This window comes from Halichoerus grypus, chromosome 5 (genome assembly GCF_964656455.1).
Source record: "Halichoerus grypus chromosome 5, mHalGry1.hap1.1, whole genome shotgun sequence".
Lineage (NCBI taxonomy): Eukaryota > Metazoa > Chordata > Mammalia > Carnivora > Phocidae > Halichoerus > Halichoerus grypus.
Window position 1 is genome coordinate 146538578 of NC_135716.1, and position 26639 is coordinate 146565216.

Consider the following 26639-nt stretch of genomic DNA (forward strand, 5'->3'; position numbering starts at 1 on the left):
TCATGTCTGTAATGTGCCTCGCAAGGTGCACACTCCAGGATAGGTGTGAGGTATTGGATACCTACATCCTCCAAGCTCACTGGGAGAATTGCCAATCGAGACTGTTCTCCAAGGCTGCTGAGGAACAGAAGTGGGTTAAATGTCTGAGCTTCAAGCTGAATGCAAGAAACCACACATCTGCAGTATTTCAGCACTTAAAGGAATTATAAACTTATTTCTGGTTCTTCTTGCCCGAAGTGATCAGAATTCTGAGTACCTAGAGCCACAGCACATGTAATGACAGCTCAGAGCTGGGTGCTCTATTGGTTGCAGGGGGTCAGAGGCGAGCCAGACAGGGAGCTGGTCTCCAAGCTTTGCTCTCTGGAGCTCAAGAGTTACCATTTAACCCCTCTGTTGGGCAGAGTTTTTTCACTTCTGCTATCTTTCTAAAAGTTCTTTTTTTGTCTTTTTGTCTCTCTGAAGGGTCCTTTTTTTATGCCATTCTGTTTATTGAGGTGGTCTTCTCTTTTCCTCCAAGATGCTTTTTGTCTGTTGAATTTGGTCTCTATCTTGCATTGTTAGAGACTTTCCTCAGATGTCTTGGTTATTCCACTCTGATGTATGAGTGAAGATTAAAAAGCTTTTGGGGAGCTCTGAGCACATGAGTGGGGCTTGTTCACTGAGAACTTCACTGTGGGGCAATCTGATTGGGCCAATTTCAGTATCTTCAATTCTTTCCCGTTAGAATAGTCAGATTTCCCAAGTAGGCATCCTGTGTCCTGCCTGGAGGGCAGTATTCTGGGAGTGGGGGGGTAGGCTGGAGTCAGAGAGGGTGGAGGTCTTCAAATTCAGCATGCAAACAGTAGCCATTTATATCTAGTAAGGGACCTCCCCTCCCCTGCAATAATACCTAGTGTTCCCTGGCCCAGAGACTTTCTCTTAATCCTTGCTTGAGAATAAATCTCTGGACTCTTGCCATGGTAGAAGAGGGATAATCTCCAGCGCAAAAAGTTTTATAGCGACCGTACAAATAACCAAGGCACAAAATTTGCCACAGAGCCCTAAACCTTCCTGATGGCCCTAATGTTTACCCAACAGCATGAAATGGGAGAAGGAATCTAGGGCAAGGGTCAGCGAACTTTTTCTGTGAAGGGCCAGGGAGGAAATGTTTTAGGCTTTGTGGTTATAATGGTCTCTGTTACCACTGTTCAACTGTGCCCTTGCATCTTGAAAGCAGCCATGCCCAATAGGTAAATGAATGGTCACGGTTGTGTTCCAATAAAACTTTATGTACAAAAATGTGTGGCAGGCTGTAGTTTGCTAACTCCTGGCATCAGTTTGTTAACTTTCAGCCAGTCCTCCTTAGTTTAGCCAAACATCCCCCTTTACCTCTAGTTCCAGTATCGCTGTCGTCTGAGCACTTGGAGATATTTAGTGTAACTTAGATTTTTTTTCTCGGATTCCTCCATACTGGCTTAGGAATTGGCTCTCTCCAGTCTGTGGAGTCAACCACTACTCTGCCACCTCTTTCCAACTTGGAGAATTATATTCTTCACTCCTCTCCCGTTGTTTCCCTTCCTTTTTAGGGTTCTTGGTTTCAGAAGGCATCAAATTTAGATGCTGTTTTTACTCAAAATTTTGCCTGTAATTTCAAACCTCTCTTTCATTTCTATACCTATAAAGAAACATACCTATTTTATGTTGTTTCTTACAATTATGATATCTGAACTCTGTGCATCTAATTCTGTTGATTGCTGTTTCCCATGCGTATGTGGCCTTGTTTCCTTGTTTTTGTGTCTTGATTTTTTTTCTAATTTTATTTTTTATTTTTTCCTGTATGTTCGTGTTCCTTAGAGCTTCCTCTGAGAATTAATTGAGGACTGGGTTGAAGTTAGTTCATTTAGAATTTGTTTTTGCTTCTGTCAGTTACCAAGGGCCACCATCAACTGGGACCTTTTTTTTTTTTTTTTGAAGATTTTATTTATTTGAGAGAGAGAGAGAGAGAAACACAGCAAGAGAGGGAACACAAGCAGGGGGAGCAGGAGAGGGAGAAGCAGGCTTCCCGCCGAGTAGGGAGCCTGATGCGGGGCTCGATCCCAGGACCCTGGGATCATGACCTGAGCTGAAGGCAGACGTTCAACAACTGAGTCACTCAGGTGCCCCATCAACTGGGACCATTTTTAAACAAAATCTCCACTTCAGGTTTTTAGGAGACACAACATAAATTTGGGCTACAAATCCACGTGAAGGCTTGTAGTTGCAAAGACTCCGTTTTTTTACACGTACCTGGCACCAGGGTCCACACAGGCCATTTTTCCATCCCTTCCACACAGTGGGTCTTTCATTCACCCTCATACTGAGGCTGTAGTGGAGGTCAGAGCCTAAGTGTATATACGGTCTTCTGTTAGATTCCATGTGGGGTGGGCCCCAGCTTTTCTTGTGTCTCCTTCACTGCAGCAGCAGTGAAAAAGGGTATTTATGGTCACCACTGTTCATGGATACCCCCAGGGCAAGAACTGCTTTGGGCGTTTTCGTGCTTCACTTTGTTTTTAGGCCTCTGCAGTAGCTCTGGAGTCCATGTTATTAATGGCTACATGGTGCTGCCTCACAAGGCAGTGGTAATGGTGATGGGAGGAAGGAAGTGGTAGGCTGGAAGCATCTATGGGACATCTTTACCCATTGGATATGAAGAATCAGAGAAGGGGAGAATATAAGCTGATACTCATTTTTTATCTTGGGTTACTAGAAAAGTGACCTTTGTTTTGAACGTCTTAAATTTGCATCCTGAAAACATACACAAAACATTTATAAACTCTGATCATCTCACTTCCCACAGATGACCACTTTTAATCTTGCTGTGTTGTGTATGTATATACCTATACAATTTGCTCTTGTAAACTTAACTTAGCGTGAATTTTGGAAGGAAATAATTATCTCAGGATGTCGTCAGGCAGGATGTTACCTGTGATGGTTGTTGGGTAAATGGTGGGGATTGCCGGCAAGTACTGGGAATACTGAGAGATCCTTGCAGGCTGCAGAGTCCAAGAATTTCCTCTGTGAAATTTAAAGTGCAGGTGGCTTTCTGAGTCAGCTTGGGAGAGAGTACAGGATTCTCTATGATGGGAATCTGCATGCATGGCAAGAAAGGAGCAATGGGGTCATTGGCATTGTGGGTTGGTCAGAGTCCTCTAACCAAAGACTCCCCTGTGTTCTCCAGCTTTGTGGCTTCCTTCCCTCTTGATCCTGGTTCATTTAGCCATTGACTAGGTGGTCTCCAAAATTTACCACATGCTGTTAGGGAGACTGAGGCTCTGGCTTTACCATCAATAGGCTCCACATCAGCCTCTTGGCTTTGGCTGACTGCTTCTGGGGCACATTGTTCTCTTCAAGCAAGGAATGAGAACACTTGTGTTTCTAGGTGGGTCAATAATGATCTTGGGCCAGTGGTCTCTTAAGTTTTACTTCCCGGATTTTAAATAAAGCTGAGAATTCCTGCCTTTTCCATTATGGATTTATCCATAAATCCAAGACATAGGTTTGGACTCAAGGAAGAGTCCCAGAAGCAGCATAATATGTAAATCCAGGCTCCCACCAGGTTCCCACTGGGGCTAAGCACATAACGTCAGGCTTCAGCCCATTCCCAGCACTGCCTTTCTATTTTAGCTGAACCCAGAATCTGTTGGTTTTTCTCTTGGGCTGAGATGGTAAAAGGACCTCAAGGAATAAAATATTCCCTCTTGTAGGTAGCAGCCCTTTCCGGAGATGCACGACGCTGCCTGGATATTTGTAGGCGTGCCACAGAGATCTGTGAGTTCTCCTGCCAGGAGCCTGACTCTCCTGGCCTAGTCACTGTAGCCCACTTACTGCAAGCAGTAGATGAGATGTTCTCATCATCGTATATCACTGCCATCAAGTAAGTTGCTTCTAATGGATGTGGATAACAATATTGTCCTATGATCATGTGTAACTTGACAAATATAACTACAAAGGCAATTTTATATATAAATGTTTCAAAGTAACGCGCTGTATGCCTTAAAAATGCATAATGTTATATGTCATATATATTCAGTTTTTTAAAAAGTAAGATGCTTCTGCTTCCTGACCCTGAACCTTTCTTGGAAGACCACAGGAGAGGTCCACAGTGTGGGAAGGCCATGGAAGTTTCTAAGCTTTTATTCATTCAACCTGCATTTACTGAAGACGCTGTCCTTTTCTTAAGGGGCATAGTCTACAGGGAGATAGGAATGCAAACCTAGGAGAGTGGGAGAATCATGACCACTTACTGAGTTACACTCCAGGTGCTGAGTGAAGTAAAGTGCTATTGGAACAAGAGGAAGGAAGCAGCTATTCCTCTCCCACTGAGGCAGATGTATATTTCCAGATGTAGTTGCTGTGTTCCCTGGCTTCCATAGTGGCATTTTCTATATCATTTTGAAACTTTAGGGGGGTAGACAAAACCTTGCCGAATAATACAGAAGAAAGTTGTTCCCAGTTTTTTCCTCTCTCTTCTCTAAAGACAGAGAATAACTTTACATGGCTTTTCTCTGAGTCAGTGGTATAGCCACTTATGAGAATTCACATCTCATTTTCTTTTAAGAAATTCCTCTGTTCTGGAACAGAGTTTCCTGAGAGCCATCCTTGCTGAGTTCCGTCGATCAGGACTAGAAGAAGCAACATTTCAAAAGGTGATTGATCTTTTCTTTAAATCCTTTTAGATTTTGCTCTTGATGCCTTTTAAATAGGAGGGAATTTCAATGGCTGTGTAAGAGTTTGTCTCTATTTGTGCCAACCCAATTATGCCAAAGAATATCAGAGCAACACCTACTTTATTTTTTAAAGATTTATTTATTTGAGAGAGAGTGTGTGAGCAAGGGGAGGGGCAGAGGGAGAAGGAGAAGAGAATCTCCTCCCCTCTGAGCAGGAAATGCAGGGCTCGATCCCACCACCCTGAGATCATGACCTGAGCCGAAATCAAGAGTCAGACGCTTAACCGACTGAGCCACCCAGGTGCCCTAGACCAACACCTATTTTTGTGTGATGTTGTATTCAGTTGCATGAAAAGAGACCTTTAGCAACTGGTTTCTGCATAGTAGATGGAAGGAGTATTATGTGCCAGATACCATTCTAGGAGTAAGAGATTCAAAGATGAGTAAGACAGGAGGTGCGTGGGTGGCGCATTCTGTTAAGCCTCGGACTCTTGGTTCTTCTCAGGTCATGATCTCAGGGTGTTGAGATTGAGCATGGCATCGGGCTCTTTCTCTGCCCCTCCCCACCTGCGTGTGCTCACTCTCTCTTTCTCTCTCAAACTAAATAAATAAATCTTTAAAAACAAAACAAAGACAAGAGTTACTGCCCTAATACAATTATGGTGTACTGGGGATAAGGCTCTCAGAATGACCCATTTTAAAAACAAATTACAAAGATCAATGCAAACACTCTTTGAGCATAGTTTCAATTACTGAGTAAAAGGACTCACTAGGGCTAGTGCCTTAGAGGTCTATTTAAAACTAGTGTCCATAGTTAATGGGCTGCCTTTAGAGATTGTTAAAGGTGTTTGAGTGTGTACCTGGGAGTGTGTATGTCCATGTGTGTGTGACTATATTTTTTTTTAAAGATTTTATTTATTCATTTGACAGAGAGAGAGAGAGACAGCAAGAGAGGGAACACAAGCTGGGGGAGTGGGAGAGGGAGAAGTTCCCGCTGAGCAGGGAGCCCGAGGCGGGGCTCGATCCCAGGACCCCGGGATCATGACCTGAGCCCCGCGTCGGGCTCCCTGCTCGGTGGGAAGCCTGCTTCTCCCTCTCGAACTCCCCCAGCTTGTGTTCCCTCTCTTGCTGTCTCTCTGTCAAATGAATAAAATTAAAAAATCTTAAAAAAAAAAAAAAGCCTTTAGACATAGAAATGGAGAGGCCCAGCTACTTCTGTACTTCCTTTCACGTTTTCTTTACTTCTTTAAATTCTGTTTTAAACTGCTAGTTAGGTTTGCCCGTTATTGTTCTCCTAGAGCCTGAGACAGCTCTTCAGCAGAGTGGCTTTCAGTTCAGTTTGTAAACATTTCCTGAACATCTATAATGTGTCATTAACTGTGAAGATGTGCTAAGAACCCTGAGTTGAATTGGTCAATATCCCCGCTCCTGACAATCTCCCAGCCTGGGTGGGGGTGGGGGTGATTTATAAAGAGAATGGTGACCAGGAAGTGTGGCAGGCTTGCCTGGCCCCCTGGGGGCGCTTTAGGAATCCATGTTTCCCACTGTCCTCCTGGCCTCTCTTTATGCAGTATTCTCCCTGGGCCTTTGTGCTTTTCCAAGGCTTTAGCACCTGTGCACTATTATCTGCTAAGGAAAATGCCCTTGTAACAAAATTTGACTTGAATTATGACAATCTCATTTGGAACTCTCACTCCCTGGAGACTAGGACTGTTTGTATAAGTGACAATTACTAGATATATCCATTAACACATGAGGGATGTGGCAGTATATTTAATAGATAAAACTAAAGCTCAAAAAGTGAAAATAACTTGCCCAGGGTTGCATATTTAGGTGATTAGTTGAACCAGGATTCAGACCTGTTCTGATTCCAAAGCCCAACTAGCATTCTGCCCCCGCATTTGTGCCCCACCAAGGCACCTGTTGATGCCTTCAAGGTATTGAGGATCCTGGATAAGAAGCATCTGACTTGCCTACAAGAAGAAATAAATGATCAGGTACAGAACCAGTACTACCTTCCTTTCCTCTCCCGCTTTCTGGTGTCTGACCTCGGATTTGCTTTTCGTTTCTAGGTATACAGTCAACATGTGGCACTGTGCAGAATGGAGGGACTCCCGTACCCCACCATGTCAGAGACAATGGCAGTGTGCTCTCACCTGAGCTCTTGCCGCCTCCTCCTCGTGGAACCCAGCAGGAACGACCTGCTTCTTCGTGTGCGGCTCAACGTCAGCCAGGACGATGTGCTGTACGCGCTGAAGGAGTGAAGGGCTTCACAGGGAAGGACTGTAATCAGCTCTTTTCAAAGGGCCTGATTTCCTCTTTCTAAGCACATGGAATTGTAGTAGCAAAACATAATGAATGGAAATGGCTGTCACATATTTTGAAATTTTCCATTAAATAATTTGATTTTTCTAGAGTGAGAAGTTTACAGTCATTACAAACACCAGATTAAAAAACCAAACCATCCTTCCTACAATAGGCCCTCATGTGACTTTTCTGTTAACCCTGCCATTAATTTAACGGCAGCATGGTATGCACATAATTATGTGTACCTGTATAAAATAGTTGTGGGAGAATATGTAAGAAATTGGTTACATTGGTGGCCTTTGGTAAGGAACTAGATGGCTATGGTCAGACTTTAGAGGAAGACTTACTGTAAGTCATGTATCTTTTAACTTTTGAACAATGTGAATATAACAAACTTAGTTTATAAAAGAGAACTGCTGCTTGGAGAGCCTGGGTGGCACAGTTGGTTAACTGTCCAACTCTTGGTTTCAACCCAGGTCATGATCTCAGGGTCACAAGATCGAGCCCTGCATCGGGCTCTGTGCTTAGTGTGGAGTCTGCTTAAGGCTGTCTTTCTCCTTCTCTCTCTCTGAAATAAATAAATCTTTGGAAAAATAAAAAAACAACTGGGAATAATACCAGTGATAAATAATCCATATAAATAGCTAGAAAATATAATTTTTAAAAAGTTACTATTTATCATAAAAACAAATCTTTAAGTAAAAAAGACTTAGAAGGCACAGAAAATATAAGATAACAAGAAATAAATCTAATAAAGAGATGTAATCTCTAAATACAAATCTATTTCAGTTAAAATCTTGGCAGGGTTTTTGTGTAACTGCAATTCTCATATTTATATTTCCAACCAACAATGGAACTGACATTCAAAGCCCCCTTATGTCGGGCACTGAGAAAAACACATCACCTGTGTAATAGTCCTGCCAGAAACGTTTGACCCGAATTTAGTGATGAGAAAATTATCAGATAAAATTATGCAAAGCAACTGTTCCTCTTCAAAAACATCGGTATCATAAAAGACCAAAAAACCAGGGAGGAACTCTTCTAAACTAAAGGAGAATAGAGAAACTGAGACCTAGATAGCTAAATGCACTGTGTGAACCTTGACTGGGTCGTGGACTTAGAGATACAAAAATTATAAACATTATTAGGGACTAAATATTATGTAAGTTTTATGTAAATGCTAAACTTTGTAAATGGTCAGTTATTGTGGTTATATAGGAGAATGTCGTTCTTGAAATACTTATGAGTGAAATAGAACATCTGCAAATAATTCAGAAAAATATATATAACTGCATATAATGGATGATCAGTATCAGAGTAAAGAATTATTCAATTAATAAGAAGGAAAAATGAGTGAATAAGTCATCTACAGAATAAGACACATGAAATGACCAACAAAATGGAAACATAGTAAATGAGGCCTGCAAGTCAAAACCCTTTCACATGTATTAGAAAACCTTTCTAGGACCATAGGGAACAACTGGAACCCAAATGCCCCACTGACAGGAATGTAAACAAACTACTTTGGAGATGATTTGGTAATATTTAATCTGGAAAATGCAGAAACCCTATGAGACAGCAATCCCACTCCTAGGTATATACCCTAGACAAACACATTGTACCCCAGGAGTTGTGTACAAGAATGTTCATAGCACTATAATGGCAAGCCTTTGGGAAAGTGAATTATTTTCATACTTTGAAATACCACAGAGAAGTGAAAAATAGCTAGATATAGTATTGATGTAAACGAAGCTTACAAATAGAATTGAAAAAGAAGTTGAAGAATAGATGTACTGATACCAATGATACAGTGTTAAAGCTTGCCAAAAAAAAATGCTGTAGATTGCTTAAGGATCTATACATACATAGCAGAAATAAAACACCAAATTCAGGGCACCTAGGTGGCTCAGGCGTTAAGCGTCCACCTTCAGCTCAGGTCATGATCCCAGGTCCTGCTCGGCGGGAAGCCTGCTTCTCCCTCTCCCACTCCCCCTGCTTGTGTTCCCTCTCTTGCTGTCTCTCTGTGTCAAACAAATAAGTAAAATCTTAAAACAAAACACCAAATTCAGGAGAGTAGATATCTCTTTGGGGAAAGGGTTGCAACATGAGAGGCATAGGGTGGCTTCAACTGTATTGTACTGGTTTTTTCCTTAAATTTGTGGTAGATACCCATGTATTTATGTCCCTTCACACACAAAATAGGAAGTATTTATTGAGTACCTACCATGTACCATGCAATGCCCTAAACACCAAAGATAACTTGGATAACAAACAGAAATGTCTGTTTGCTTGCATTCAAGCAAATATGAGATACTGTATATCTCTCTCTATATATTAAATATTTCATAAAATAAAACGTATTAATGAGAAGAAATATAAGAGCGAATCTTCAATTGTAAATGGTTAAAGACGGCCTCTTTGGAAAATGACCCAAAGGAGTAAGATCAGAAAGTTTTTGTCCAAGAAAACTGGAAGATTTTTGAAACTGCTAACTACAAACCGCAAAAGAATAATAATTTAAAAGTTTAGGGAGTGCGCTGCTGGGTTTGTTTCAGGTGAAGATTCTCTGTACCGCCCCTCCACGCGCCATTTCATCGTTCTAATCTCTTCGTGTTAAACTGTCTGAAGTGACTTCATGAAGAGGTGCCATGAACAGTGCCTGTCTTAGGTATTCAACCCGCCTTCTGACTAGAAAAGATACATTCAGTTGCTGAATGAATAAGAAAGAAATGGTGAGCCCCACTCTCATTTCTCTAGACCCAATTACAAAGAAAATCTCGATGAAGGGGGAAAGCAGGTAAGCCCTTCCTCTGGGGCGGAGCCTACTCCAGGCCCGCCCCCACGCGGAGGGGGCGGGGCGAGTGTGAGCCCAGGAGTATCGTACTGGGATTACGGGAGGAAGCTTGGCGGGTTAGTTGTAAATGCAGGGGCAGGGGACGCACCTACTGCATTTGCGCCAGCAGCGGCACACCCCAAAACCGCCCAACTACCCTCTCAGCGAGCGTCGCGCTACCTGCCCAAAGGCGCCTGCGCGCTGAAAACCTCACCCTTCGAGTCACCTGTTGGGACGCCACGCCCACCTCGCTTTGCGCATGCGTAGTGTGCGTCTTACAGGCCGTAGAGTCACGTGTTGGGGCGCGAGCAGTCTCCCGCAGGGTCGCTTCCTGTCACGGCCGCAGCCGCCGCCGCCGCTGCCGCCCGGGGGCCGCGGGAGCGCTGGGCGGTGCCGGGCGCGATCAGGCCCAGGCTGGTTTCGGATCCGGCGTGAGGTATGCAGCGTACCCACCCCCCGGCGAGGGGAAATACAGGGCTGCGGGGGAGATGGAGGCGCTGGGGCAGGGCAGGGCTGCGCGTCCTGCCGCGCGGGAGTGGGGTCCCTCGGCTTCGCCTCCCCTGCGCCCTCCCGCTGTCCTCTTCTCTCCCGAGTCCGGGCCCAGCACCGACGCTCCCAGCCCGATGCCCCGGAGCCGCAGACTCGGCCTGTCTGACTGACCTCGTCTCTTCCCGGTGTCCGCTCATTCCGAGCCCCCGGCTCAGGTGACGGCCGGCCATTCACCTAAGTCAGCGAACTCTGCCGGCTGGAGTCACCCTGAGCGCCCCCTCCCGTGCGCCCACAGCCAGTTAACCTCGGAGCCCTGTTGATTTTACCCCTCTCAGTGGGGAATCCATCCGTTTCTCTCCATCCCCGACGCCACCCCCGCGCTCCCCTCCGCTCACCACTTCGCGGGGACCGTTGCGAGATGCTCGGTACCGAGAAGGCTTCGAGCCCCCCCTCTCCTACCCCTTGCCCTCTGCAGCCGAAGGGAGGTTTCTGAATCTCCGACCTGGTCCCGTCACGTCCTGTGCCCTCAGGACCGTGCCCGGAGTCCTTTAGGCTTAAAGGATTTTCCGTTTTGCCACCTGTACAGATTTTCAGCTTCTCTTGTACTATTTCTTGCCTCACGCTTTATGCCCCAGTAATCCCAGGTCTTTGGCTTGTGCAGATCAAACTGTTTCTCACCTCGGAACCATTATCAGGTGTTCCCTCTGGAATTCCGTACCCCTTCCTTACCCCCAACTTTTTCATGACTCAGCACAAGCATCACTTTCTCCGCGAAGCCTTTTCTCTCTGTGCTGGATAAGTGGCCGCTCCTGGGGATCCAGGGCCCCTGGAACAGCCCTGTGTGGTTTTGTCCATTGCCGAGGCTGCCTCCACCGTGTATGCTCTTTGAGGGCTGAGACCATGTCACATTCATTCCTGCTCTTGCAGTGCCCGGCACAGGTTCTTTCACGTAGTAGGTCCTGTGAAAGGTTGTGAGATCTTTGAATCAGAATGCTGACTCAGATTTCTCTGGAGCAGAACAGGCCAGTAGAACTTCGTGTGGGGATGAAAATGTTCAGCTGGCCAGTGGTAGCCACTAGTTGAGGAACTGGATTTTAGATTTCAGTTTAAAGTTAAATCGTCACATATGGGTACCATGTTTGAGAACACAGGTTTAGAGCCTGTCTGAATCCTATCCAGTCTTGCACCCACCTGGTCCCTGAATCCACCTTCCTATGCCCCTCCCCCTCACTCAGCCTCTTGGGTTTAATCCAAATTGGTCAGTCAGTTTAGTAAGTTCTTACTGTGTGTCCACACTCTGCACTTAAACCCATTAACAGGTGGGCCCCATCCCTTCCATCGCCCATGTTGCTTGCTATGATTCCAGAGACAGTATTTCATCCTTTGGTGTTAAAGGTTGTTTTTTTCCTCTGGTTTGGGAGTTTACTAACCACACCCTACCACAGGCAGCACTATTGGGGGTGGGGCTCTGTAGGCTGCTCCGGTCTGAGTCTCTTCCCCTCCCCAGCAGACAGGTATCTAGGCTGTCAAGATGCCAGGGCCAAGACCTCGGAAACCTCAGGCCGGTGGCCAGGGTGTGGCAGCTGCAAAGCAGGTATGGCTATAGCCCCCTTCACTCCTGGGCCAGTCTGAGGGGGTCTCTAGACGGCTTGGGCAAACGGGGTCCCTGTTTAGTTTCCCCATTAGTCCGGAGACTTTGAGCAGTTCCTCCTGGAGTTGGCAGAGCTGTTAGAGACCCTCGGACTAGTCCCTGCTACCCACATGTGCGAGATGAGGCCTGAACTCTGTTGTGTTCCAACCCAGGCATCCTCCTGCCATGGCCATCTCCATATGAGTGGTCTGGAGGGTTCAGGAGCCACCAAATTTAGGGTGTTCTGATGGGGTGTCGTCACTGTCATGGGTTTCTCTTTTAGGGCCATGATTTTGCTTGCCAGCCAAGGATGCCCGGGCTTGAGAACTGTGGCCACTGGAAGAGTTTTACCGCTTAGGAACACAGGGCTGTGGCCCGGGTGGGAGACTGAGAAGTCTGTCCTCTAATCTGTTCCCTTTACTTCTTCTGGGCCCAAGTTCTGAAACTTCGTAGTCCATTTTTATTGTCTTAAAAGAGGTGGGTAAGGGAGGTTGTGGGATAAAGAGCATAGACTGAAATCACAAGACCTTTATTTTAAATTCTAGCTCTGGCACTTACAAGCCTGTTTCAGTTTCATCTGAGCACGGAGATAGAAATAGGGCTACCTTTTCCTAGAGTAGTCAAATTCGTAGAGACAGAAAGTAGAATGTTGGTTGACTGGGGGGGGGGGTTGTTGACTAAGATGAAAAGAGCTCTGCGGGTGGATGGTGGTGGTGGTAGCACAACAGGGTGAATGTACTTAATGCCACTGAACTGTACACTTAAAAATGGTTAAGTCGAGGGGTGCCTGGCTGGCTCATTCGGTAGAGCATGCAACTCTTAGAGTTCAAGCCCCGTATTGGACATAGAGCTTACTTTTAAAAAATGGTTAAGGTGGTAATTTTTATGTTACAAGTGTTTTTGTTTTTTTAAGATTTTACTTATTCATTTGAGAGAGAGCACAAGCCGGGGGGGGGGGGGGCGGGTGTTGCAGAGGGAGAAGGAGAAGCAGACTCCCCACTGAGCAGGGAGCCTGATGTGGGGCTCGATCCCAGGACCTTGGGACCACGACCTGAGCCGAAGGCAGATGCTTAACCGACTGATCCTCCCAGGCGTCCCTCAAAGTCTATTTATTTTTAAGTAATCTCTACACCCAGTGTGGGGCTCGAACTCACGACCCCAAGATTAAGAGTCACAAGCTCTTCCAGCTGAGCCAGCCAGACGCCCGTTACATGTGTTTTACCACAGTTTAAAATAAAATAAAAATAGGACCTATATCTCAGGATTGTGAGACTTAACGAAGATAGTCATGTAGAATGCTAAGTACAGAGCCTGATAGCTGGTGCTCTTATGCTGTGAGTAATATCGGTAATGCAGTCTTACTGGGTTCTTCACAGTCACTAGGGAGATAATTGTCCCAAAGGCTAATGTTGCAAGCCTCAGTTTCCCTGTCTGCACACTGGGCCTCACTCATAATGAAGGAGCCACTGACCGCCTAAGGTTGGCTCTGGGACTGGTCCTCATTGTGTGGTTCCTAAGAGCCCTTCTCTGCTCTCAGCTGGGGCTCTTTGTGGAGTTCAGCCCTGAGGACATGCTGCTGGGGATGGAGGAGACTGAAGATGACGGAGACCTGGAGGCTGAACTGCTGGCCCTCACTGGGGAAGCAGGGGCTGCAGGCAGGAAGCCAACACCCAAGGGGCAGGGTGAGTTTGTGGCACTAGGCTGACTCATTGCTGGGACCAGAAGGGTTCAGGCAGGTGGTAGAGAGGGTTCTTTCCTCACGGCTGGGAGGAGCCAGTTAGATCACCTGGTCCTTCGGATATCCATCCTTCTGCAGCCCTCCCACCAAGAGGCTGTCTTGCCTTGCACATACACCTGTGTGATGGGAAGCTCGCTCCTTCTCTGACTGTCCCTCTCCCCATTATGGACAGTCAGCAGTCTGATTCTCAGACTGACTCACCTCTATCTTAGCTGTAGCCAGGGCCCAGTATAGTCGAGGAGCTCAGCACAGACTGCACTGAGCACATACTAAGTGTACAGAAATTGTGTTGAATGAATAAGTGGAATCTCCCTCCCCAGCCTGGAAGAGGACAGAGACTTGAGCCTGGGAGGGTCTGAGGGTCTAAACCTTTCTTTTAGGGAGAACCACCGCCCATCCCATGTGCCCCTGAGATGAGGACAATGGGAGGACCTGGAAAGGGCATCTAGCACTCCTCTGGGAGACCCACGGCCCTTACTTCTCTCAGTCCAGTCCCTCTTTCGAGTTAGGTTGGGGCCTGGGTTTGAATCTGGGCTCTGCCACTTACTAGGATTGCAATGTGAGGAAAATTAACAGTTCACTCATATAAAAAGGGGGTAATATTACCTATCTTGCAAAATGATTGGGAAGCTTCAGTGGACGTTAAAAATCTTTACATATGCCAAATGTGCAGTTGGGGGAATGGATGGACATGTCTGTGAACAACTAGAACAATAAAAATGCCAAGAAGGGCAAATTCCCAGGAAGCTTTCCCAGCTGAGGGTCTTTTGAGCTGGGTCATAAAGGAAGAGCAGGAATTTTCCAGGTGGGACTTTGGCTGTGGAAGGGAAGAAGGATTCTATCTGGGTGTGTCTTGCTGGCACAGTGGATTGAAGGCCCTCCTCATGAACCTTTTCTGACTGCCCTGACCCTCTGTGACCCTCTTCCCTCAGCCCCCCTGCCTATGGCCCACATCGAGAAGTTGGCTGCAGACTGTATGCGGGATGTGGAGGAGGAAGAGGAGGAAGGGCTGGAGGAGGATGCAGACTTGCTGGTGCGTCTGCCACGCTGGGGTCTGAGGGCTCTGATCAAGCCTGTGCAGGAGGCCTGGGGTTTGTCTCTGTGTGTCTTCTGGGGTTGAGTGAGTGCCTGGCCCTTCTTGGGCCCATTTTCCTAACTACGGTGTGAGACTAGTCTCTTTTGATGGCTGGTCTGAGCTATGCATGCAGAGATTTTCAAATTTGGAGTCTTTACTGTTTTGAAGGCTCTTCTTGGTCAGATTAAAGGAGTGTTTTGGTTTAGAGGACACAGTGGTAGGCACAGTGACTGATGCTGGGTAATACTGCTGGCGGAGAGGGTCCTTTATTCTCATACGCTGTCATGGGTATGGCCCTGAGGTTCCCAAGCTCCTGAGACTTGTATCTCCCCAGACTGAGCTGCAGGAGGTCCTGGGTGCAGATGAGGAGGCTGGGCCCCTGGATGGTGATAAGACAGCTAACCCAGGTGGCTCTGAAGAGGAGAAGGGACAGGAAAACATTGAAGCTCCAGGGCAGACAGCTCTACTAACAGCTTCAGTCCCAGCAGCTCAGGTAGGTTCTGGAGGGATCCTGTGCGCCTCCCCTACGTGTCTGTGTGTGACATGCATGTAGCATGGCTTGCGTAGGAAGGCTGCAGTAACCCTTTCCAGGGTCCTCCCCCCGCAGCTGCCCCAAGCAGAGACAGAGCATGAGAAACTGCTTGGTGGCTGGCCAGCCTCAAAGGCCTCTCTGTTCTCCCAGACCACCCCCTACAGCCATTTCCTGGCCTCCACAGATTGTCTAGGCCTCTGTGTTTTCCTCTGACATGGCCTCTGGCCTGTCCAGTGAGTCTTTGCCTCCCACCTTGAGGCTTTTAGGCTCTTCCTTCTCCTTGAACCCAAGAGCTCCATTTTCTGGGGCAGCTTCCTTGCAGGGAGGGAGCAGCAAGGGCCTAGCTGGCCCTGGAGTGGCCATGCCCTGAGCTGAAGTATCTGCAGGCTGGAGGGCCTCAGGGACTGCGGGCTCTGCTGGAGGGTCGGATCCACAACTACCGGGAGGCTGCAGCCAGTGCCAAGGAGGCAGGTGAAGCCGCCAAAGCCAGGCGCTGTGAGCGTGGCCTGAAGGTGGGTTGGGCCTAGCCAGGGAGCAGGGCTGGGAGGAGTGGGGCTGAGGGCCTTGGGTAGAGCAGCAAGAGGGGAGGCTTCCCCACTAGCCTTGTGAAGGTGAAGGATTCCTGGCCTGTCTTCAAGTAGGGTTCAGGCTGAGATGGGGGCTGGGCTTCTGGTTCTCTCCCTCAGACTCTGGAGGCTCAGCTGGCTGCTGTGAGGAAAGGCAGGAAGATCAGTGAGGAGGAGATTCCACCTCCAGTGGCCTTGGGCAAGAGACAGCCGGCCCCCCAGGAAACAACTGACAGGAACCCTGAGGCAGATGCCCCGGCTCCCTTCGCCATGGAGTCAGGTATCTGGAGACATTCCACGTCCTGTTCTCGTCTGCAAAGTCCGAGCCCATGGCCTGCCTCCCCATCCTGCCACAGTGTCTGTTGCACCTGCCCTGACAGGTCCTCAGGCCAACCAGACCTGTAGGCACTGGGAACCCAAGGTGTGCACCATCTTCTTTGACCCTCTTGCCCCTTCTGCGGGCTTTTTGTTTCTTAATAGACAAGCCCTCCCAGCCAGAGACAAGCCTCTTGGGCAGTCCTGGCATTTCTGCCACACCCGATTCAGACCCAGACCCACAGGCCCTGTTGTCGGCTCGACAGAGAGAGTACAAATTGGCTGCCCTGAATGCCAAGCGGGCTGGAGACCTAGACCATGCCCGAGAGCTCATGAGGATCGGGAAGGTATGACATCTGACTCAGAGGCCCTGTGTCCAATCCCTTGTTTCACAGATAGGGGCAGTGACCTGCTCAAGGTCACACATGTAGACTGAGCTTGAGTGAGACTGGTCTGAGGGGGGAGTTTTTTCAGCGCAGGGGTTCTCTGGCTTATGCCCACACCTGCTTTTCCTACTGTAGAGGTTTGGTGCAGTCCTGGAGGCCCTGGAGAAGGGGCAGCCTGTGGACCTGAGTGCCATGCCCCCGGCACTGGAGGGTCAGTATGGGGACGGTGGGGTGGGGCCTGCTCAGGCTGGGATTGGGGAGTTTCAGGGCTGGGACTGGCCAAGCACCTCCACCTCTTCTCTGGGTCCCCAGATCTGAAGCCCCTTCCAAAGGCTTCCGAGGCTCTCACAGCACCCTCAGTTGTACCCCCAGCAGTGGAACGAGTGCAGCCAGTGATGGCCTCCGACACTCCGGCAGCCCCAGGTAGGATGGGATAGTGGGACCGTGGCGTGGGGACCTGGGGAGAGGCAGCAGAACTGATGCCATCTCTTTTCTTCTTTCAAGTGGTCCCTGCTGAGCCACAGACGGTGCTGGATGCCCTGCAGCAGAGACTGAACAAGTACCGTGAGGCAGGCATCCAGGCCCGGGGCAGTGGGGACGAGCGCAAGGCGCGGATGCATGAGCGCATTGCCAAGGTGGGCCCGCAGCTACCACCCCTGCCCCGTGTCAGCCTGTCTCCCTGGCCGGCTGCTCTGTTGCTGCAGCGAGCCTTGGTCTTTGAGTCTCCCTCTCTCTGTCTCTGTTTCTGGAGTTCCTGCTGCCTCTGGGGCTCTTTTTCCCTTTGGGGCTGCTTTCAGTCTTCCTCCCCCCGTGTGGAGCCTGCAGACCGCTGCCCACCGGTAAGTCCCTTCCATCCCTTGCAGCAATACCAAGATGCCATTCGAGCACACCGGGCAGGACGGAGAGTTGACTTTGCTGAGTTGCCTGTTCCTCCAGGTGAGTGGGGCTTGGCCTAGGGGCTTTATGAGGAGGTCTCTGAGCAAGAAAGGAGGAGGGGGAAATGTTTTCTCACGTATCTGCCTCTACTCTATGGGAGCCATCCATCCTAGCCATGGCCAGGAAGACCCAGCTAAGGCCCACAGCAGCCTAGTGCTTCCCCAAGGCTGTCCTGCCCCTCTGCCAGCTGTGTCTGTCTTCCACAGGATTCCCCCCCATTCCCGGCCTGGAGCCCACTACGGGCACTGAGGAGGATGCAGTGGCAGCTACTCTAGCAGCTGCCCAGAAACTGGCTTCCGTGGAGGAGACAGCCCCGGCAGAGGAAAATGAGGATGAGGTTTGGCTGCGGGCCTGAGACTCCAGGGGTTGGTGGGGGGAAAATAGCAGATAAGGGATAAACCCAGACCCTGTTTTTGGCCATACTAACAAGCCCGGCGAGGTAGGTATGCTTTCTTCTGTTTTACTGAGAAAAAACTTGGCCGAGTGCACCCAACTAGGAGTTAGCAGAGCTAGATTCAAACCAGCGTCTTTCTAACTCCAGGGCCCAGGTTCAGTTCCCATTACCCTGCTGTTTCCTACTGGGAAGGTTTTGAGGCTGCTTCCAGCTCTGCGATTCTCTAGGGCCCACGAGGGGAAACCATTCATTTGGTTAGTTAGTTAGTGTAAGTTAGTGCAGCATTAGGAAGAGAGCCCAGGTCTGGGAGCTGCCCCAGCCCAAGTGGGGAACAGATCCCCTGTGACAGCTTCCTGGGCGCTTGCAGGATGAGCCTCCAGCCCAGGCCCCAGTGGCCAAGAAGCCAGCAAAACCTGTGGTCCCTTCGTTCCGGGCCCTGCCTGAATCCAAGGCCTCGAGCTCTAAGGAGTCGCTGAGCCCCTCTGGTGAGCTGGGGAGAAGAGAGGTGGAGGAGTGAAGGATCCAGTGAGGGGCAGGCCTGGCTCTAACCATTGTCCCTCGTCCTTCAGCACGGGAGCAGCTGGTATTGCTAGAGGCACGAAAACTGCAGTACCAGCGGGCAGCCCTGCAGGCCAAGCGTGGCCGGGACCTGGAGCAGGCCAAAGCCCATCTGCGGGTGGCCAAATGCCTTGAGGCTCAGATCACCCAGGTGCGAGCTGGCCGACCTGTGGATCTCTCCAAGGTGAGTCTCACCTCGTTGAGCAGCAGGACTTCTCAGGCAGAGGCGGCATTGGCAGCTGGGCAGGGCTGGGGACAAAGCAGCTGCTTGGAGGGGATGGGATGCAGCTAAGGTAGGGTGACACCTGGGAAAGAGCTTGTTCCTTACGCCACTCTACCCCATGGCCCCAAGAGAGGCCAGGGAAGGCCAGGTGGGCTGCTTGTGGTCAGAGATGACAAGGCAGGGCAAGGCTAGTGGAAAGCAGAGCATTGCGGCAGCCTGGGATAGAACGGGAGGCAGTGAGTTCCCATCACTGGAGGTTAGCAGACACTGGAGAAACATTTAGTTTGGATTCTGCATTTGTTAGGCTCAGTAGAGGAATAATCTGACTCTTGGGGCCCCTGAGGGGCCTTGTGACCTGGGCAGGTGCCTTCACCCTTGACGGATGAGGAGGGTGACTTCATCCTCATTCACCATGAGGACCTGCGACTCTCCCAGAAGGCTGAGGAGGTGTATGCCCAGCTACAAAAAATGCTTCTGGAGCAACATGAGGTCAGTGGACTGCTTCTCTGTCTTCCCCTTTCTGTGCCCACAGGCCCTTCAGGGAAAGGTGTGGGGCTCAGGTCAAAGAGGCCTGGATTCAAATTCCAGCTCTTCTACTTAGCTGTTGTGACCGTGGGGAAAGTACTTTGAAGATGGGAGGAAGAAAGAAGTGCAAAGGGAGATGGATGTGTGTGTATATTTCTGTATGTGTATATCTGTCCGAACTGCTGTCTTTAAGTCTGCTTCTGAAGTGGTGTTTCTGTTAGCAAACTCCTGTTCTTCCCTCATAACCTAAGTGAATTTTGGGGAATGGCTATCTTCAGGAAAGAAAACAGCAAAAACTTAGGCAGAAAAGTGTGATGGGGCTTGGGAACAGTGGCCTTGGAGTATGTGTTGGGGGTAGGAGGCGTGAGGCTACAGAAGAAGGTTGGAGCTTTCAGAAGTCAGGCCTCAAATGCCAACCTCGACAGTCCTACTGTGGGCTCTGGAGTCACTCTGGGTCCTTATTTTCAGAAGTGTCTGCTGTTCTCCAAGCAGTTCATGCACCAGGGCAATGTGGCTGAGACTACCAGGTAAATGCCAGACCTGCGGCTGGGGCTTACTGGGTGGGGAGGAGAAAATAAGAAAATGAGCCCTGCCATGCTGATGTGCCCACCCATCCCTGTCAGGTTTGAGAATCTCGCTCAGGACCGCAAGAAGCAGCTTGAGATCCTGCAGCTGGCCCAGGCCCAGGGCCTTGACCCTCCCAGCCATCACTTTGAGTTGAAGACATTCCAGACTGTGAGGTGCCAAAGCCTAAGGGAAACAGTGGCTCCGTGCAGGGATAGGACAAGACACTGGCAACTTAGGCCCTTTTAGTGAGGCTTCCCGGGCTTGGCCCTGCCATAGGCATTGGGGTTGGGGAGGAGTGGGCTGTGGTTGCCTGCCTGGGAGCAGCTCAGAGCTGCGGTGGCTGTGGAAGGAACTCTGGACTGGGGGTCACGTAGGGCTGAGGTCTGTGTACCAGCTCTGCCGCTGCTCGCCCAGACAAGCTTTGCTTCCCGGGGCCTACTCTCCTGACCACCTCCCAGCGAGACAGGCAGGCAAGCAGGCACTGGAAGAGGGGAACTTTTCCCACTATTCTCCTTCACTTTGTTCTTTCTCCTTGCTTCTTGGCTATAGGATCTTCTCAGAACTCAACAGCACAGAAATGCATCTGATCATTGTCCGGGGAATGAACCTCCCGGCCCCTTCAGGTAGTCCTAGGGCCTCGTCTACTCCAGGCTCTTGCCCACACACTTCACCCCTGGCCAATAGAGAGGCACTGGCTCCAGGCACTGGGCTTCTGGCTCCTCCTTCTGACCCTGGATCCCCTTTCTCCTTCACAGGGGTGACTCCTGATGACTTGGATGCTTTTGTGCGGTTTGAGTTCCACTACCCTAACTCGGTGAGGTTCAGGTAGAGGTAGGATACCCTGAACCCTATCTTCCATTCCAGGATGTGCTCAATTTCTCTGCATTCCCTGGGAGGTCTGGCTACTGGGAGGGGTTGAGGACCCTTGGGTGCCTTCCCTACAGGGGGCAGTCACATCCCTCAACACTGACTTAGCCTAGAGCTCTTCACCCTATAGAGCTCTTTTTTCAAGCTATTCTGACTTCTCCCATCTTACTGCTTTAGGACCAGGCTCAAAAAAGCAAAACAGCTGTGGTGAAGAACACAAACTCTCCAGGTGAGGACCGCTTTCTCCTCCCGCTCGCTCCGATATATGTATGTAGCACTTTTGTTTTCAGAGTGCTTTCAGGTCTGTTATCATAGTTGGTTAACTCAACTTGGGAGGTAAGGCAGTTGGGGAAACTGAGGCTCAGAGAGGTAGAGGGACTTGCCTCGGGCCCCATAGCAAGGAGGTGGTGGAAATGGGACTTGAATCCAAGTCCCTCCCTTTTTGGTAGAATCTGTGTCAAGAGCACAAAAATTGTCTGTGTGGACTTCCAAGGCCAGGACCTAGAACCTCTACCACCCTCTGGTGGCAGTCACTCTGAATTGCAGGCAGAGAGATAGGGGAGGCCAGCTGTGGGCCGGTTTCCACTTCCTCAGGAAATCCTTGGGAGCCCAAGCCACTTCTTGTCTTCTCCCATTCTTGCAGAATTTGATCAGCTCTTCAAACTAAACATCAACCGAAACCACCGGGGCTTCAGAAGGGTGATCCAAAGCAAAGGAATCAAGTTTGAAATCTTCCACAAAGGGTGAGGCCCTGGTCAGTTACACCGCCAAGATGGGCTGGGAGGAAGGAATAGCTTCTGTTTCTGCCCCTGCTGCTCCTCAGTCTTCCTGCAGTGGGCCCAGCTGGCTCAGTTCTACCTTCCCTGCTCTTCCTGGTCCAATCCTCTGCTGATTCTTGGTTCCCCAGATCCTTCTTCAGAAGTGACAAGCTGGTTGGCACAGCCCACCTGAAGCTGGAGCGGCTGGAGAATGAGTGTGAGATCAGAGAGATTGTGGAGGTAGGATGGGCAAACCATAAGACTTGGCAAGTAAGAGCCAACATTCATTGAACAGCAGTCCCTGTTGTAGGTTTGTGGTGCCCATTCATTATGAGACATCCATAAATGTGCTGTAGACTAGGTGCTACTCCCATTCTACAAATGAAAAGATTGACAGGGTCTGAGAAGATTCCATAGCATCACTGGACAGGAAGCAGTGATGCTCTTTCCACAACACTGAGTCACCTGAATTCCCACGGATGGTGGATTAAGAGGGCTTTTGAGGGGTCTGATCATTGCTGTCAACTTGGCATGGGCACATTCCCAGGTTTTGGGGGGGCAGAGTTGTGGTTGGGGCAGTGGTTTAGCAGCATGATGACGTAGAACAAGCTCCCGGCATGAAGCTGGTAAGTGGCTCCAGATTGGGGACCCCCCAGAATGCAGCTGATCTGTGCTTAGGAATTGGCTCCGGGCAGCTCCTTAAACTTCTGTGAACTCACTGAATTTCACAGGCAGGGGCTCTGAGAGCTTGTCTCTGACAGGTGAGGAAACAAAGGTCCAGCAAGAAGGGTGTTCCATAAGCGCATGTATCGTGCCCCTGGCAGGCCTCGGCTCAGATCCTTGCTGATGCCTTTGTAGGCTGGGGCTTTTCCCACTACACATGCCCGCCCCCACTCCCTGCCTGTCTTGGGGGGAGACGTTCTTACGCAGGGCCTGCTCTGTATTGGCCCCACTGCAGGCGGGTGGGCGGGCTTCTTGAGCCTGTAGCACTGCTTTGTGCTCCAGCTGCCTAGGCTCCTGCCTCGAAGGAGGGAAGCAGCGTAGTGGGTGCAAAGAAACTCTTGGCCTGGGTTCTAGTTCTAGCCTTGCCACATAGTGGCTGTGTAACCTTACCATTCACTTCTTTCTGGGCCATCTGTGAAGTATGGGCTTGGGCCTAGTGGTTTTCAGGCCGTAACTTGAAGCCAGAGCGTTTTTTCCAGGAGTTGCCATGGGGAAACTGGGCAGAGCTCTGGGTTTCTCATCTCCCCTTCAGAGCATTGATCCTTGTTCGGATTTACATGTTACTTTTTATAAGACTTAACCTAAAACCACCAAAAAGCAGGAGTGCAGGGTTGTCATGAAATGGAGACTCCTGTGTCGACACTGCAGGACACTTGAGCTCCTTCCTTTCTTGACCTATGATCCTAGGGAGCTGTCTGCTCCCAGCCCTTGCCCCCTCTCAGTTACCATTTCTCTCTTTCTGTGGTCTTCACAGGTCCTGGACGGAAGGAAGCCCACTGGGGGCAAGCTCGAGGTGAAGGTGAGGCTGCGGGAGCCTCTGAGCGGCCAGGATGTGCAGATGGTCACTGAGAACTGGCTGGTCCTGGAGCCAAGGGGCCTGTAAGGTGGGCAGCTGCCTGGGTCCTTGAACTTCTGCCCTCAGAGATTCTTCCAGTATTCCCTTCCTATCTGGGGAGAAAACTAGGATTTTTCTCGTCTGTATGGACAACCAAGGGGCAAAACTTGGGTAGGGCTCGGGCTGAGTTTTTCATGATCCTCAAGAGAACTGGAGATCTCAAGTCCGTCTGCAGGAAATCTTTTCTAAACTCTCTTTGCATATTCACTGCAGTTCAGACTTACTACATATGCTTTGTGCCCTCATGCAGGAGACAGTCGGTATTGGGAGAGGAAATAGGCCAGCGACTGTGTGCGGGAGCATATTTTTCCCAGCTTTGCTGGTTACAGAAGCCTTTGTACATAAGGAAGATGCTGCTACACAAGCACCAAAGATCCGCGAAGTATGTGCATTATGACCACACAGCCCTGGTCTTTCCTGTTGCTGGCCCCTCTCTGGGCCTCCACCAAAGCAGGCTGGATTCCAGGAGTCCCCTCCCCTTCAACTGCCTCCCTCTCCCGCTGGGCGAAGGCAAAGATAGCCTCTTGCTCTGTGCCATGGAGTCTTCCAGCCCCTTAACCCTTGTGTAGCAACTGTGTGTAGCTTACCCCAGCCCCCAGTTGCAACATTTCTGGATGTGCCTTTAAAAGATCTAACTAAGGGATGGGAGAACTTGAGGGTGATCGGGACCCCCCACCCCCGCGTAAGGTGGGGGCAGGGTTCCGTGACTCCACCTGGTCAGTGGCAGCCTATCCCACACAACTCAGCTTACCCCAGCTGTGCCTGTGCCTTGGTTCCTCACTGCTGCTGCACTAGCCTCCCTGCTTGTGGAAGCGCTTAGTGGAGGAGGGAAGCTACGTTCAGGAATGTGTGCTGGGAAGTAAGGGCAAGGTTGTATCGGGTGTGGTCCATGCACCTAAGACTAAACGACTGTTAACTGGAAGAAAAAAAAAGAATATATAAATATATAATTTTATGTAGCCGTTTTTATTTAAGAAACTAGATCTAATTTATTAGAGGGATTTTACACTCCATATGCAGAGTAACTACCAAAGTCCTGAATAAAAGCCCTGTTCCCTGTCACTTTTAAAAGCCAGAGTGGCAGTAACATCTGTTAATGGACAGAAACCGCCACTACAGCTCCGCTTTTGCGAAAGGGCAAGGGGAAGCCTTATGTCTTCTGCTGATCACCTAGAGCGATCCCTAGTTCCTTCCCAAGAAATTCTCCTTTGGCTTTTTCTGAATGGATGGAGACCATGGAGGGATTTGTAGTTACAATAGATTGAGATTTAATATTCAAAACGGCAATATTCTACATTTCTTAGAAATAAACTTTAAACATCTTTTTTTTTCCTTTTTTGAAGCATTAGGTTCAACAAAGCATTCCTCAAGATTTTTTAAAGGCTATGAGTGAAGCAAATACATTCAGCTTACTGGTCACTATAGTACTGCATAAGCACAGCTCAGGGATTGAGCTTTCTGTCTTTCCAGGATAGGGCTGGACCATGCTTCCTGCCCTTAAGAGCAGAGCTGTTCATGGGTAACAGAACAGGAATGACAAATGACTTTTTTTCTAAAAGTTTTCTGGCCAGTCTTACCTATCAGTGAACTACCAAAATTTCCACAGATATGAGAGCTAACACTTAATCGCAGTCATATCTGTGTGTCAGACAAGCAGTAATCTAGAATGAAAAGGAGCGTTGTTAACTAGCCTTTATAAGGTGGCCTAGAGCAGAGAGGGGTGGGTCAGGAGGGTTCCTGCCCTAACCTAGTCTTCCCCTAAGGGTTTACACCCCACCCCATGCTTACTAAGAGGGTGGGATAGACAGCTGTGATTATCCTCAGAGGTTCCAGCCAGCCTTAGTTTTTAAACTCAGACCTCTGCTGGAAATGCCCTATTCCAATTTGATAGTTTCCTGTGCCTCAAAGATTTCCCTTCACAACCTGTTCAACTTCAGTCTGTTTACTACCCTTTGCTTTTGGAAAACAGAACCTCCAGGCTGAGAAAGGCAAGACAAAGCTGCCCACTGGACTTGGAAACAGATTCTTAAAAGGCCTTTGTTGCAGCCAAAGCATGCAGGGGTCACATCTAGTGGGAGGAGCCTGCCCAGCCTCCTTGTCCTAAGATCTGTCCTAATGCAGCAACCAGACATCAGAGATCTGTGACTCATGGGCAGTTGGGAACAGGTCACAACCCAAATACACATTTTAAATTCTCTCTTCCTAGTGCAAGACATACATACGTTCTTGAGAATTTGTGAACTGAATAAAATACAGGAGAATTTTATCATTTTTCTTCTTTTTAGAAATTTATGTTATTAAAAGGGCAAAATATTTTGTGACTTTAACATTTTCCTTTCTTATAGTACCGTTGTGAAACCCGCATTGTTACTTCCAAATTCTGAGAATGTTTCCTAAATATTTGTGGGTAGCTCCTAAAAGATCTTGTCCCTTAAGAATGCTCTTGATGAAACTGTGGGGCTGAAACTGGTAGAGCCAGAGAGCTTGCACCTGGTCCAGCTCCCTCCCTAAGAGGGCCTCAGCTTCCCAGGCTCTAAAATGGGCATTATCATTCCTGCTCTACTCTTCAGCCCTTCTGGCCACATACTCCCTAAAAATCTCATTACATAATTAAAATAGAAATCACTACCACAAACATAGAAACAATGTTCAGCAGATTGCCTGATAACTGAAACACATCAGACGCATAAATTATTCCCCAGGGAATAGTTTTATGATAAAAGTTCATTTGGAAAGTTTGGGCGACCAGCATTCAAGAACCACAGTGGATGAGGGGAGACACCAGATGGGTACTTACAGGGCAAAGTCCCATATTTCTGTAGCCCTGGAGACCAGTAGGTGCTCAGAAAGTGTTGATAAAAATACATGGAGAACCTACATTGCCTAACATTTTGTAAGAATTCAATCCATATTTTTAAAAAAATTTAGTAAGTTACCAGAATGGCAATTATTTTCTTTGTAAGGATCTCTGTATCTCAATCTTTATGTTCTAGAAATATTTCACTTATTTAGAAATGCGCGGTTTCAGCCCTCCACTTTATATCGTTCTTACAGTATACAATATATAGAAACATAGAACAAGGGAAAAAAGTAAACCAGCTTTGGTTACTTTATGCTCAACTCCACAAGATGATTTTACTAAACAAAGGATATTTTATACAGTTGAGAATGGACTTGACTATGCAGGGCCAGAGCTTGTCCTTGGTAGAATTCAAAAGCTTGCACTGATCCAGAAGAAAGAGCTACAATTGCAAAATGTACTGAGCATGAAGATAAACTCATATAGGAAAATAAGCTCTAAACTTCTAAGATCCAGGTAGGCCATACTGGATGTTACACCCCAAACACATGCCCCTATTAAGTGTTTCCTATTTCTGTCAGGTTTGGCGGGTGGTGGTTCCAGGGCTCAGTCTTTACAAGTTGGTGTGCTGTGGGCATCTACTTTTCTTTCCCTTAGAAGTTCTGAGTACCTCTGAGTCTATGGGAAAGGTCACAGTCACAGATCCCTGCAGCTACCATCAACAAAGACTGTAGAATGTGGATCCCCACCACCCCGGAAGAGGGATGAACTTAGCTAAACACATGCACAAGGCCAGGTCTCTGGGTCTCCATTTGGAAAACTGCTGTCTGTTGTAGT

At 48.7% G+C, this 26639-nt stretch overlaps 2 protein-coding genes across 4 annotated transcripts in view; both read left to right on the forward strand.

Annotated features, from left to right (window-relative positions):
* ORC1 (origin recognition complex subunit 1) overlaps positions 1 to 7101 on the forward strand; it is a 32492-nt gene extending 25391 nt beyond the window's left edge. Inside the window, exons 16-18 of the mRNA XM_036101408.2 lie at positions 3723 to 3892; positions 4577 to 4664; positions 6758 to 7101. Of these exons, the coding sequence (XP_035957301.1) occupies positions 3723 to 3892; positions 4577 to 4664; positions 6758 to 6949 (450 nt within the window). The 3' untranslated portion in view covers positions 6950 to 7101. The remainder of the gene's footprint in view (positions 1 to 3722; positions 3893 to 4576; positions 4665 to 6757) is intronic.
* Positions 7102 to 10104: 3003 nt separating this feature from the next.
* Positions 10105 to 25875, forward strand: CC2D1B (coiled-coil and C2 domain containing 1B). Of its 3 annotated transcripts, none has more exons than XM_036101424.2 (25): positions 10105 to 10261; positions 11825 to 11908; positions 13482 to 13626; positions 14615 to 14715; positions 15092 to 15250; positions 15676 to 15801; positions 15976 to 16135; positions 16336 to 16517; positions 16692 to 16767; positions 16869 to 16979; positions 17061 to 17191; positions 17420 to 17492; positions 17699 to 17829; positions 18254 to 18371; positions 18456 to 18628; positions 19031 to 19156; positions 19661 to 19719; positions 19816 to 19932; positions 20309 to 20382; positions 20515 to 20573; positions 20804 to 20855; positions 21270 to 21369; positions 21534 to 21624; positions 22862 to 22991; positions 23253 to 25875. In XM_036101424.2, exons 2-24 carry the CDS (start codon positions 11846 to 11848, stop codon positions 22988 to 22990), a joined length of 2556 nt encoding a protein of 851 aa, XP_035957317.1. In that variant the 5' UTR covers positions 10105 to 10261; positions 11825 to 11845; the 3' UTR covers position 22991; positions 23253 to 25875. The 3 variants fall into 3 exon arrangements, with proteins under 3 accessions (XP_035957317.1, XP_035957319.1, XP_035957318.1); XM_036101425.2 differs by having other exon boundaries at positions 10116 to 10261; positions 11822 to 11908; XM_036101426.2 differs by lacking the exon at positions 15676 to 15801.
* Positions 25876 to 26639: the final 764 nt, after the last annotated feature.

Coding starts and splice junctions, on each gene's coding strand:
- CC2D1B (XM_036101424.2), top strand. CDS start 11,846: ATGCCAGGGCCAAGACCTCGGAAACCTCAGGCCGGTGGCCAGGGTGTG. Junction 19,157..19,660: donor TGCTTCTGGAGCAACATGAG/GTCAGTGGACTG, acceptor CCTTATTTTCAG/AAGTGTCTGCTGTTCTCCAA. Junction 21,625..22,861: donor AGATCAGAGAGATTGTGGAG/GTAGGATGGGCA, acceptor TGGTCTTCACAG/GTCCTGGACGGAAGGAAGCC.